General features: G+C 54.9%; 1 protein-coding gene across 1 annotated transcript; it reads left to right on the forward strand.

Annotated features, from left to right (window-relative positions):
- Positions 1-1,531: 1,531 nt before the first annotated feature.
- On the forward strand, positions 1,532-8,819 carry PGC (progastricsin; the record flags this gene model as incomplete). Its single annotated transcript, XM_084259070.1, has 9 exons — positions 1,532-1,605; positions 3,081-3,231; positions 3,643-3,760; positions 4,631-4,749; positions 5,201-5,400; positions 6,414-6,536; positions 7,342-7,489; positions 7,916-8,014; positions 8,667-8,819. The coding sequence occupies 9 exons, from the start codon at positions 1,532-1,534 to the stop codon at positions 8,817-8,819; spliced, it is 1,185 nt and encodes a 394-aa protein (XP_084115196.1).
- Positions 8,820-10,093: the final 1,274 nt, after the last annotated feature.

Below are 10,093 nucleotides of genomic sequence, written 5' to 3' on the forward strand. Positions count from 1 at the left end.
CTTGGGACTGCAGGGAGGAATGGGAGCTGATTTGGCTTGAAGACACAATCAGGCAGGTGCCTCCCTCTCTGTGCCAGGCCTGGGCAGACTTGTAGTACCCTCCCTCCCCTCCCCCATCACAGGTCCAGGGGAGGTTTCAGGGCTCTGCCTGGACAGTGGGTGGCTGTGGCCAGGGAGGAAAATCCCCCACTGGCTGGATTATATCAGTGTTTGGCAGGCCTGACACTGGCCTTTCACCTGGGACCTGACAAATCAGCCTGGAGTGCTCAGAACAGGGTACCAGGTGACAGAGAGGGTACTGGCATGGGGACTTTTTCCACTCACCCTGAAATGGAGACCTCTCCTGTACCGGGTCAGCTGGCACTGGAGCAGCTCCAGGTCACCTCAGGCAAGGAGAAGCAGGGAGGACCTGGAGATGAGGAATAGAGGCACAGGATAGATCAGACTTGGGGGTTGGGAAAAGGGCAGATGACAGCTTGGGTGGAGAGTAATGGGGGGATATAGTCATTTTAGGAGAACGCAAGGGCAGAATCACCATGGGGTGGGAGAACAGAGGCAATAAACAGAAGCTAGGGGTAAACACGGTTTTTCTTCCTATGGCCCGGCCCCAGGCCTCCTGCTGTTCCAGATCAGTTTGAGAGAAACAACCAGAAGCCAGAGCAGCTTACACAGTGGGTGTGCCCAGAGCACTTGCTGAATTATGATGAGAATTTCTACAAATGCTCCATTTGACCATGAAAGCCTCCAAAGCTGTCCCCAGAGGGCTCAGACATCAGCCATTGGCATCCCAGCCCCACCAGCTGCGTCAGAGCTAAGCATACCACCATCATGACCCTACCCGCACTGTTATCTCTGCCATCACCCTAGCTGCTAACCCTACTTGAGGTATTGGGAACCAGGTCTGGAGCCAGACCTCCAAGTGTATCACCTAGAGACCAGCGAGTCTCAACAATTTCAAATCCTGTGGGGACATCTGGCAATGCCTGGAGGCATTTTGGTTGTCATGACTGGAGGTGCTGTTGGCCTCCAGTGGGTAGAGGCCAGGGATGCTGCTAAACATCCTACAATGCACAGGCCATGCCCCATGACAAAGAATTACTTGGTCGAAAGGGTCTGCAGCATCGAGGTTGAGAAACCTGCCTATAGGTTTCTCTGACCCCAAACTCTGGCTCTGTCTTTTTCTGCCCTCACCCCCAAATGGTCCCGGCATGCCTCTGGTTCCTGGACAAGAAGCAATCTTTGCCGCTCTGTCTTTTACGGCACTTTGTTCTCCCTTATCTCTAGCACCTCCTGGCCTCCACTGCTTGTATTACAAAGTCAATAAGATGAAAGCTTTGCCTGCACTCTCAAGGGGAAAACAGAGAAATAATTGATACCTGACACATAGGTACACCTGGGTTTGAGGTCATGCTTGCCCAGGTCAGGGAGGCTGAGGCTGGGCTTGGCACTGGGGTATAAAGGCAGAAGGAGAGCTCAAGCCTTCACTCCACTGTGACCGCACCACTTGGGGTGGCTTTTCCTCTGCGGCCAGATGGGAATCGGCATCATGAAGTGGATGGTGGTGGCCCTGGTCTGCCTCCAGCTTCTGGAGGCGTCTGTGGTCAAGTGAGTCTGGGGCCTGTGCTGGGAGCCTGGGCAGGAGTCTGGAGCCGTGTGAGGGCTGGGCTGGCCAGGGGATGCCCTTCTGTCTCTACTCTGCAATTTTTGCTAGGGACAGCAAAGGTTCCCTGAGCTGATGTAGAACAGGACCCAGAGGAGGGAGAAGATACAGCCTCTACCCTCAGGAAACTCAGGGAGAAGCACTGTCTCTCCCTCCTTCTGATGAGAAAAGATGGACTTGAAGCAAGACAGTAGGGGTGATAACTACCCAACGGGCAGCTTCCTCCCACTTAAAGGAACAGTTACTATGGGGAGAGAGAAATATTTGCTAGAAATTCTCTTAAGGCCCCAAGTTTATTTGGCATATGTCAAAATCATCTAAGCAGAAACACCAGTAGTGTAATCTCTATGCTGAGGTGGCGGCAGAAAGGTGGCAGGGCTTGCAGGACCTCAGGGGGCTCCTGGCCTGCCTGCCAGCCCAGCAATAGAGTGCGTCCTTAGGGGAAGAGAAGGTTCCACGTGGAAACTTCTTTTAATATGCAAATTCCGTAGAGGTGGTTAGCATCAAGCAAGTAGTAGCAAGTCTCTGGAGCTCTCTGTGAATGGGTTTTGCCAAGACCTTCTAGAGAAGGCAGGGTCCTGAAGGAGTGGGGATTAAGATGGGGAAAGAAGCAGCAGGAATTCTGAAGTCTGCAGCAAGGTCAGGGTGGACCTGCTGCCTAGACAATGGCAGCAAGCAGGTCTGGAGAATAACGTAGGGTGACATAGGCAGAAGCTTCTACTTCATAAGTCCCAATTCCAGAGCTGACCAGCCTCCGGACCTCTGAGGTCAACTTCCCTAGAAGTGCAGCGATTGGCTCCAGGTCAGGCAATTAGCACCAGTGGCAGAACTAGGACTTTGTCTTTGAATCTCAGCCTAGTGCTGTTCCCCTGTACCTACGCTGTGACATTCTGCCAGTACCTGGGATAGCCCTATTAGAGGCCTCTCTTAGGAGTAAGCTTTGCCACCACTGAACCCTTTTATTAAAAATGCACATAACTTGAGAACGATTATGTCTGAAGTCTCTGACTTCTTCCTGGGAAGGAATTTATAGGCTACTTGAGAGCAGAGTGGGATGGACCCCTGAGACAGAGTAGGGGCATGCATGCTTGGGTGAAGGTTATTGTTCTCTGAGTCTTGGAGCCAGTCCTTAGACGAGAAAGGGGAAAAAGAAAAAAGAATAAGGAAAGAGAACAGGGAGGAAAGAGAGGTGCAGATGGAGAGACAGATACAGAGAATAAGATAGAGAAATGGAGACGGAGAAAGGAGACACAGAGATACACCCCGGCAAGAGACACAGGGACACGGAGTGCCAGGGACACGGAGTTACATAGTTTGAGAGGGGGAGAGAGACACACAGAGGAGAGAGACACAGACAATGACTGGTAGAGGTGCAGGAGAGGCGAGGGAGGGCCTGCCCTGATCCCCAGCCCTTTTGCAGAGTCCCCCTGAAGAAATTCAAGTCCATCCGTGAGACCCTGAAGGAGAAGGGCTTGCTGGAGGGGTTCCTGAGGACCCACAAGTATGACCCCGCCCAGAAGTACCACTTCAGTGACTTCAGTGTGGCCTACGAGCCCATGGACTACATGGATGTGAGTCCTGCTGCTTCAGAGGCACCCTTCTCTGCTGCTGGGGGCTGAGGGCCAGGCCCAGCTAGGACCTGCACCCTCCTCTCTGCCCCTCCCACTGGGGCCTCTGGGCTGGCTCTTTCTCTCACACCTACCAGTCTGGACCTCATACCTGGGGTGGAGGATTCGGGGGACAAAGGGGGGAGGGGCAAACTGCTGACCAGGCAGCTCAGTCCCGAGACCTCTGCAGCTGCCCTGGGCAGGCCTGGGCTGAGGGACTGTGGGCTCTGGGCAAGTGGAGGGAAGGCTTGGGTCCGCTTCTGGTGTGAGCGTGGGGCAGGCCTGGTCTCTCCCTGACCTGCCTGTGGAGGAGGCTGGACCTGATTGTCCGTGGACCCCTCCAGAGCTAACAGCCTGTCCCATGGCCCCTCACAGGCTTCCTACTTCGGTGAGATCAGCATCGGGACCCCACCTCAGAACTTCCTGGTCCTTTTTGATACCGGATCCTCCAACCTGTGGGTGCCCTCTGTCTACTGCCAGACCCAGGCTTGCAGTGAGTGTGGGGCGAAGGGAGGACAGTGGGCTGGGCAGATCACCAACACCCACCCTCTGGGGAAGGACCATGCTTCTTGGAAACTGGTGGGGAGTTCAGTCCTGGAGAGGACCGACATGTCCAGGATCACATGGTCTGCCCAAGTCAGAGGGAAGAAGCTGGCCTGGAGGTGGGGCCGCTTTGCCTTCCCTGCTCACTCATATACATTCCTTCCTCTGCTCCAGCCACCTACCTCACTCAGCTCCACTCCACTCCGTTTTACTCCATTCACTCCATTCTGCTCCATTCCATTGCCCTCAAGTCTACATTCTTCCTATCCTGAGCCACCCCACCACGTACTAAGTCCTCCCTGGAACATGTGAGAACCATGCAGGGTGTGGTCCTTGTGTGTTGGGCCATGGTCCCTGCCACACCCTGGTGTGGGTCCTGCACCTCTGGTCCAAAGGGTCCCTGATTCATCCTGCCCTGTGCTATCTCTGAATCCCGGGACGGCCAGTTTCTTGATGGGGTGAGGGTCAGAGGTGGGAGGGTGCCCTGAGGTTCATTCACTCCTTCATCTGGTGAGTAATTTCTTCGCACTGGCTGGGGACAGGGAAACAGAATCTATACAACCCTCTCCATAGGGAGGTCCCAGTCCAAGGACACCGCAAGATTTTATAAGTCAGAGGGGGCTTTGGGGCCAAGGTTGGTCATTTCCCATGAGCCTTCCAATGCCAGAAACCTCTTCTGACCGCCCCCATGCCCCGCAACTTGTTGGCTGAGGGTGGGATTGTGGGTAGGAACTAGGGGGTGACTGAGGCCCCAGGATATGAAACAGGTGGAAGCCTCCCACTGGCTGGCCTGACTTCCAGAGTCCTCCTTCCCCTGCAGCCGGCCACGCCCGCTTCAACCCCAGCGAGTCCTCCACCTACTCCACCAATGGGCAGACCTTCTCCCTGCAGTACGGCAGCGGCAGCCTCACCGGCTTCTTCGGCTACGACACTCTGACTGTGAGTGCTCCCCACCCCAGGGTGTGGGGGAGGTAGCCCAGGCTAGGAGCTGGATTCTAAGCAGGGTCTCAGAGTTTGGTGGGGAGACTCAGATAGAGGCCCTGGAAAACCCTGGAAGGACAGAGAACCAGTGGGTTAGGGATCCTTCACTCATTCATCGAACTGTCACTGAGGGCCATCAGGTGTGGCCAGGCCCTGAGATACCATGATGAAGGGGGTGGCCCTGTCCTCTTCTTAAGGGGTTTAGCACCTGGGGAATTAAGAGATGAGGAAGGTGGGGGCAGCGCTGCAGCCGTGGGGAATGAGAGCATCTCTTGGCAGACCTGACAAGAAGAGAGGGAGCAGAGCCGAAAGCGGGATGGAGAATGGAAGCTTGAAGGGTCTTCAGTGGAGTTTGGGGGTGATGGGTGATATTTCACTTGTCAACTCCCATCCTCTGTGCTCCCTCCAGGTTCAGGGTATCCAGGTCCCCCACCAGGAGTTTGGCCTGAGTGAGAATGAGCCTGGTGCCAATTTTGTCTACGCAAAGTTTGACGGCATCATGGGTTTGGCCTACCCTGCCCTGGCCATGGGAGGGGCCACCACTGCCATGCAGGGCATGCTGCAGGAGGGCGCCCTCACCAGCCCAGTCGTCAGCTTCTACCTCAGCAAGTGAGCAACCAGCTGGTGATCCTCAGCTCCCAGCCCACGCCCCTGTAGCCCTGGACAACTGGGGTGCAGTGCTTGGGGGTCTGACGGCCTCCTGGCAGACACTGACTCTGGTCTCCCCTGTCCCAGGGCCTTTCCCCCTGCACTGCACCATGCCCTCTCCTCATCCCTGCATCTGTCCCCAATCCAATCTGACTTTCCTTTGCATTTCCTGGCCAGGACAGTCTCTCCCTCTTCTGGCTGAACCTCACTCTGTCTGAGTGTTGTTGCCAGGTACGGAGGTACCTCTGGGGTTGACTTCCTTCCCACAACCCAGTTAGCTCATTTCCTTTCAAGCAAATGCTTTCTATCTGGACACCTCTTTGTAAAGTCATCCATTGCTTCATCTCCTTTGATCTATTGTTCTACCCAGGCCCTGGAGTCTTCGAGTCTAGGTCCACCATTAACTCCTAACAAGCAAACAGTGATTTAATGTGGATGGCTGCAGCAGGCAGTGGGAGGGGATGAGTGGTTCAAGGTGGATTTTCCTTCTTTCCTCTCTAGAATTTCCAACCACCTTCTAGAGATAATCAGCTATTACCTTCTGGGGCTTAATCCTTGAATCTGACTTTCAGCAAGATTATCTTGTTTCTAGTATTGTTGACTGACTTTTCTACCTCTGCTTACAATTATCCCGAGTTTAGCCTTTAGGAGCTCTGCCTAGTTCCACACTCAGATTTGCCTAGAAGGGGAGGCCTCTGAAACAAATAAGCAGTGTCCTTCCCACCCCTCGCAAGGCCCCACCCCACTCCAATCCCAGCAGAATGTCTGACATAGCTGTGTCCTCAGGGAGCCCAGTCTGAGGGGAGACCCAGCCCTGTCCTCAGGGAGCCCCAGTCTGAGGAGAGACACAGCCCTGTCCTCAGGGAGCTCCAAATCTGGACCAGGGCAGGACCTCTTTCCCCTTGATGGTGACTGCTCTACAAGGCAATCTTTACACAGTCACTCCTGACTCGCCTTTCCCTGGCCTCTTGCAGCCAGCAGGGCTCTCAGGACGGAGGAGCGGTCGTCTTTGGGGGTGTGGACAACAGCCTGTACACTGGGCAGATCTACTGGACTCCCGTTACCCAGGCGCTCTACTGGCAGATTGGCATTGAGGAGTGAGTCTGCCACGGGGCCCTGGGGAGGTGGCACTTCCTTAGAGCTGGCTTTGGGGCAAATCACATCCCGGTTCTGCTGGGAGCGTGCAACAGAGCACCCCAAGCCAGGTCCCCCACAAAGCCACAGCTGCCCTCTGCTGGAGTTCCAAGACCCAGTTCAGCTGGAGAGGAGGGGCTAAGGACAACTTAGGAAGGGGTGGGACTTGGAACCCCAAACATTAAAGACCCCATAGTTCAATCCCATAGGATTACTGATTACAAACTGGGGTGGGATAGGCTAATGTCCTCAAAGTACTGACAATCAATCCATATCCCTGGCTTTCAGTTCCTTGGCAATTTTTTTTTTAAAGATTTATTTATTTATTTATACATGCACTGGGTACAGTCAGAAGCGCGGGAGGGTGAGAGAATTCACCAGAACCAGAGCGGGAAGCAGAGCAGGCAGAAGGACCGAAGTACACTGCTGAGGGGAGCAGCGGGCGGCAGGAGAGGTCTGCGCGCCATGCGGGGAGCAGCCAGGGATCGAACCGGCGCCGCCAAGGCCGCAGGCAGCTTCGCAACCCAGCGCTCAACCGCTGTGCCACCGGGGAGGCCCAGATTCCATGGCCTTTTAAGTGGCCTTGATTAGACTCTGGTATGGTGTGAGGTGGGGGGATAGCTGGATTATCCTCTGCAGGGTCCTTATCTTCCAAAGGTGCACCTTGACTCTGTGGCTGTAGCTTTTGTCCCTCTGAGGTAGGAAAATCCCAGCTGAGAGTTGCTCTGAGCTGGGGGTGCTGAGGCGGTTCACTTCATCCCTGTCCAGGTTCCTCATTGGTGGCCAGGCCTCTGGCTGGTGCTCCCAGGGCTGCCAGGCTGTCGTGGACACAGGTACCTCTCTGCTCACCGTGCCCCAGCAGTACTTTAATGCCCTTCTGGAGGCCACCGGGGCCCAGCAGGACCAGAATGGACAGGTATGTTGGTGATGGCCACCTCCTTCTGTAGAAGAGGCTAACCAGGAAGAATCTATGGTTTCTCCCTGGAGCACAGGAATTACATGATCCTTGCTTGCCATATATGTTACCAGCTGCTCCCAGGCAGCAGGGAGGGCGGTGGGCAGGGGGTGGTGGGGAGGAAGGCCCTGGGATGCCTGGAGCTGTGGGCAGGCTGGGGGCCTGGAGGCTCATGGGGGTGACGGGGAAGGTAGATGTTTGTGCTGAGGGGGCAGAATTTCATCTGAGCCTTGGTGCCTCAGCGGCAACGCGATTAAATACTTGCCAGGTAAAAGAACTGGAATATGGGACCAAGTGGGTGAGCGGGACCAGAGGGGCTATGGTGGCGGGGCTGTCAGGTACTCCAGGGTGCGAGATGAGGCCACCCCACCCCTTTCCTCCTTGCAGTTTGTCGTGAACTGTAACAACATCCCGAACCTGCCCACCTTCACCTTCATCATTAGTGGTGTGCAGTTCCCTCTGCCGCCCTCCGCCTACATCCTCAACGTAAGTCCTGACCCCTGCAGGGTCCTGATTGGGAATGGGAGGCAGGGGTGGGGAGACAGAGATGCTGGTTGTGCCTTTTCCATCTCCTTGCAGCGTTAATTTGCTCCCCTCTGCCCCTATTCATTGGTTTGAAACCCCCTTTCCATGGCACCGGAATGCATTATCATGATTATTAATCATGGGGAGAGGTACTGGGCTCTTTTTTGAGTACTCAGTGAATTACTTACCATTGTCACAGCCTTCAGCACGGGGATACTAATTTCTACTTTACAAGCGAAAACACAGAGGCTCAGAGAGGTGAAGTAACTGACTCAAGGCCACAGAGCTAGTCAGGGGGAAGCTAATGTTGGAATCCAAGTTGGTCTGGTTTCAAGGCTGAACCACCAGGCAGATCTGCTCCCAACTGAGAGCAGGAAGGAGACTGGCAGAGCCCAAGGAGACAAGACCCCCCGCCCCAGAAGGCCATCAGAGCCACGCTCACCCATCCTAGACATCCTTCCTGCCAGCCCCTGCTCTGGTGGCTCAACGTCCTGTGAAGCTTTAAGGGCACAGACCTAAGCTCATTCACCTCTGCCTTTGTGCCCCTGGCCCGGGGTTCGGGGCAGGGCATGAGTGAACAGATGTACCAGCCTGGCTCTTCTGTGTTACACAGAACAATGGCTACTGCACCGTGGGGGTCATGCCCACCTACCTGCCCTCTCAGAATGGCCAGCCCCTGTGGATCCTCGGGGACGTCTTCCTCAGGTCCTACTACTCCGTCTACGACCTGGGCAACAACAGGGTGGGCTTCGCCACGGCTGTCTAGATTCAGTGCCCAGATGCCTGGGCTCCCTCCTTCTTCTTGGCCCCTTACTGCGCAGGGGCTGCTTTCTGTGCTTCTCTGGATTCAATCTTTCTTTTCTGGACTCTGGACTTGCCCTGATAATAAATAGTTTCCTCAATGTTGGTCGCCTGTTGTTTTTCTCGAGGAACTGTGGCCCATAAGGCAGCAACTGGCCATGGGGTGGGGAGTGAGCATTGGAGCAAATTTGCCTCTGCTGGATCGTGTTCTCCCTGAGTTGCACATGGTCACTGAGAGTCTAAAAGGAATGGTACATAAAGTAGGGTTTAGGGATGGGTCCTGTACCCCTCAGAGCTTGGAGTCTCTTCCTAGTTTCCTCCTGGAGAGGAAAGACGGGTAGTCACCCTAAGGCAGGGCATTCCTTGTGATGGTCCAGGGATCAGGGAGCCCAACTGTGACAGTGCGACATGCTCTGCTGACCTGATTTATCAGCTGCGATCAGAACCACCCAGTGACCCGAGGCCTCACACTGTCCACTAGCACTGTGATTAGGAGGTCTAAGACAGCCCAAATCTAGGCCTCTGTCTCCTTGTCTGTTGATAAATTTTGCTCGAGGGCCTCCCTAATGCCTAGGGGTTAAGTCTCAGAATTATAACCACGATGGCTCGAGTTCAATCCCCGGCTAGGGAGCTACCCACAGTGCCCAGCAGACCTCTCCTGACTTGCCTGCTGCTTCCCTCAGCAGTGTATTTCAGTCAGACTGCCTGTTCTGTTCCCCACTCTGTCTCTGGTGAAGCCTCTCACCCCCACACCTCTGGCCTGTACCCCAGTTCTTGTATGCACAAACAAATAAATCATTAAAAAAAACCCCAAAAAAACTATGCTAGAAGAGTTTTCTTTCTTTTTTAAGATTTCTTTATTTATACAAGAACTGGGGTTCAGGCCAGAGGTGTGGGGGGGTGAGAGGATTCACCAGAGACAGTGGGGAGCAGAACAGGCAGACTGACTGAAATACACTGCTGAGGGGAGCAGCGAGCGGGTGAGACAGGAGAGGTCTGCTGCGCCATGTGGGTTGCTCCCTGGCCGGCCGGGGATCGAACTCGTGCTGCAGAGGCTGACGGATTGCTTCATAGCGCTGTGCCAAGCCCCTGCGCCACCAGGGAGGCTCTCCCTTTTACAGTCTTATTCCACACTGTCGGGCCCCTGGCTGACCCAGCCTCGGCTCTTAGGCTTGGGGCAGGGGTAAACAGGCAAGCTCCAGGTCAGGTTCCCACTGCAAACCCGGAGGGCAACTAACA

This window comes from Talpa europaea (genome assembly GCF_964194135.1).
Source record: "Talpa europaea genome assembly, chromosome: 2".
NCBI lineage: Eukaryota > Metazoa > Chordata > Mammalia > Eulipotyphla > Talpidae > Talpa > Talpa europaea.